At 54.6% G+C, this 1,208-nt stretch overlaps 1 protein-coding gene across 1 annotated transcript in view; it reads left to right on the plus strand.

Moving 5' to 3' along the window:
* Positions 1-1,208, plus strand: part of FRMD5 (FERM domain containing 5) — a gene marked incomplete at its 3' end in the record, with an annotated part of 13,753 nt that overhangs the window by 6,408 nt on the left and 6,137 nt on the right. Inside the window, exon 4 of the mRNA XM_009869349.1 lies at positions 217-314. Coding sequence (XP_009867651.1) covers positions 217-314 — 98 coding nt within the window. The remainder of the gene's footprint in view (positions 1-216; positions 315-1,208) is intronic.

A 1,208-nucleotide genomic window follows, 5' to 3' on the forward strand; every position in this document is an offset into this window, starting at 1 on the left:
GTCCCAGCCCCGAGTCGCGGGGCAGGGGCACAGAGAGCTGAGCCCCAGTCTGGTAATTATCAGTTGTGGGCTCCTAGCGAACGTAACGCCTCGAAAATGGGCTGCAGGGAGAGAAATGTTAGTGCAGGTGTCTTGTGGCAGATATTCCACATCTAAATTGCCTGTTCGGGTAATTTAAACTTTGCTTAATAAGTGGACTGTCTCTTCTGTCCTCAGGTATTTAGTCTTCCTGCAGATCAAAAGGGATCTCTACCATGGCCGCCTCCTCTGCAAGACTTCGGATGCTGCTTTGTTGGCCGCCTATATCCTTCAGGGTAATGCCTTTTGACAAGATAAATTTGCTTTTCATGCTAAGTACTGATTACATTATTTCACTTACAACAGATCACTGCACCCAGAATACAAATGTCACCCTGCCAGCATGGGGCTCCTGCTCCCGGGCTGTGCCTGTGCCTGGGGGAGGCTGAGGACCGATTCTGGGGCCTCACTCGCGTCCGGGGCAGCAGCATCCCCTCAGCCCCTGCAGCCCGGGTCTCCTCCTCCTGTGCTTGTCCAGAACAGCCCATGATAAAGCACTTCTGTGCACAGGCTGCAGTGCTGAGGTTTGCTCATTGCTCGGGTGGGTGAAGGCGGCCTCAGGCAAGCCCGGTGTCTCGGCAAAGGAAGCGTTTTTTCTCAGCAAGGTGGTGGGAAAACCTCTGAAAACCTCCTGCCTGATCTGCCCTCCTGCCCATTTCCCTGCCAGCTCTTGGCACCAAGTACGCAGAGGTGCCCGGTGTGATGCAGCACCCAGCTGCTCCGTGAGGGTTGTCGGGCTGCTGGGAAGAGCTGGGTGGTGCTGGTGCGATGGAAAAGCACCTTGAGGGGCTGTTCAGCACCACAGTGCCGGGCGTACGAGTGGGTTTCCTTGATGCCTTGCTGGGGCCCCTCTCTGCAGCCCCCCGGTGCCTGTGGCCACAGCCCCAGGATGAGCTGGGGAGATGTGCTTCAGCCATCAAAAAAGACAAATTTCAGCTCCAAAGCATCTTGGAGTTGTCTCAGAGCACCGGTGCATTTCCCCACTTTGAAGTGTTTTAAGCAGGAATCATAAAAATTAATTTAGTGTTTCTGTTTCACTTAGGACCTGAGGCTGGAAGGAATTAAATGAGAGCAAAGTCCTTTCATCCCCAGCGGCAAGAGGCTGCGGGAGCGAGATGCCAGCGGCGGTA

Source organism: Apaloderma vittatum, unplaced genomic scaffold (assembly GCF_000703405.1).
Source record: "Apaloderma vittatum isolate BGI_N311 unplaced genomic scaffold, ASM70340v1 scaffold32645, whole genome shotgun sequence".
NCBI lineage: Eukaryota > Metazoa > Chordata > Aves > Trogoniformes > Trogonidae > Apaloderma > Apaloderma vittatum.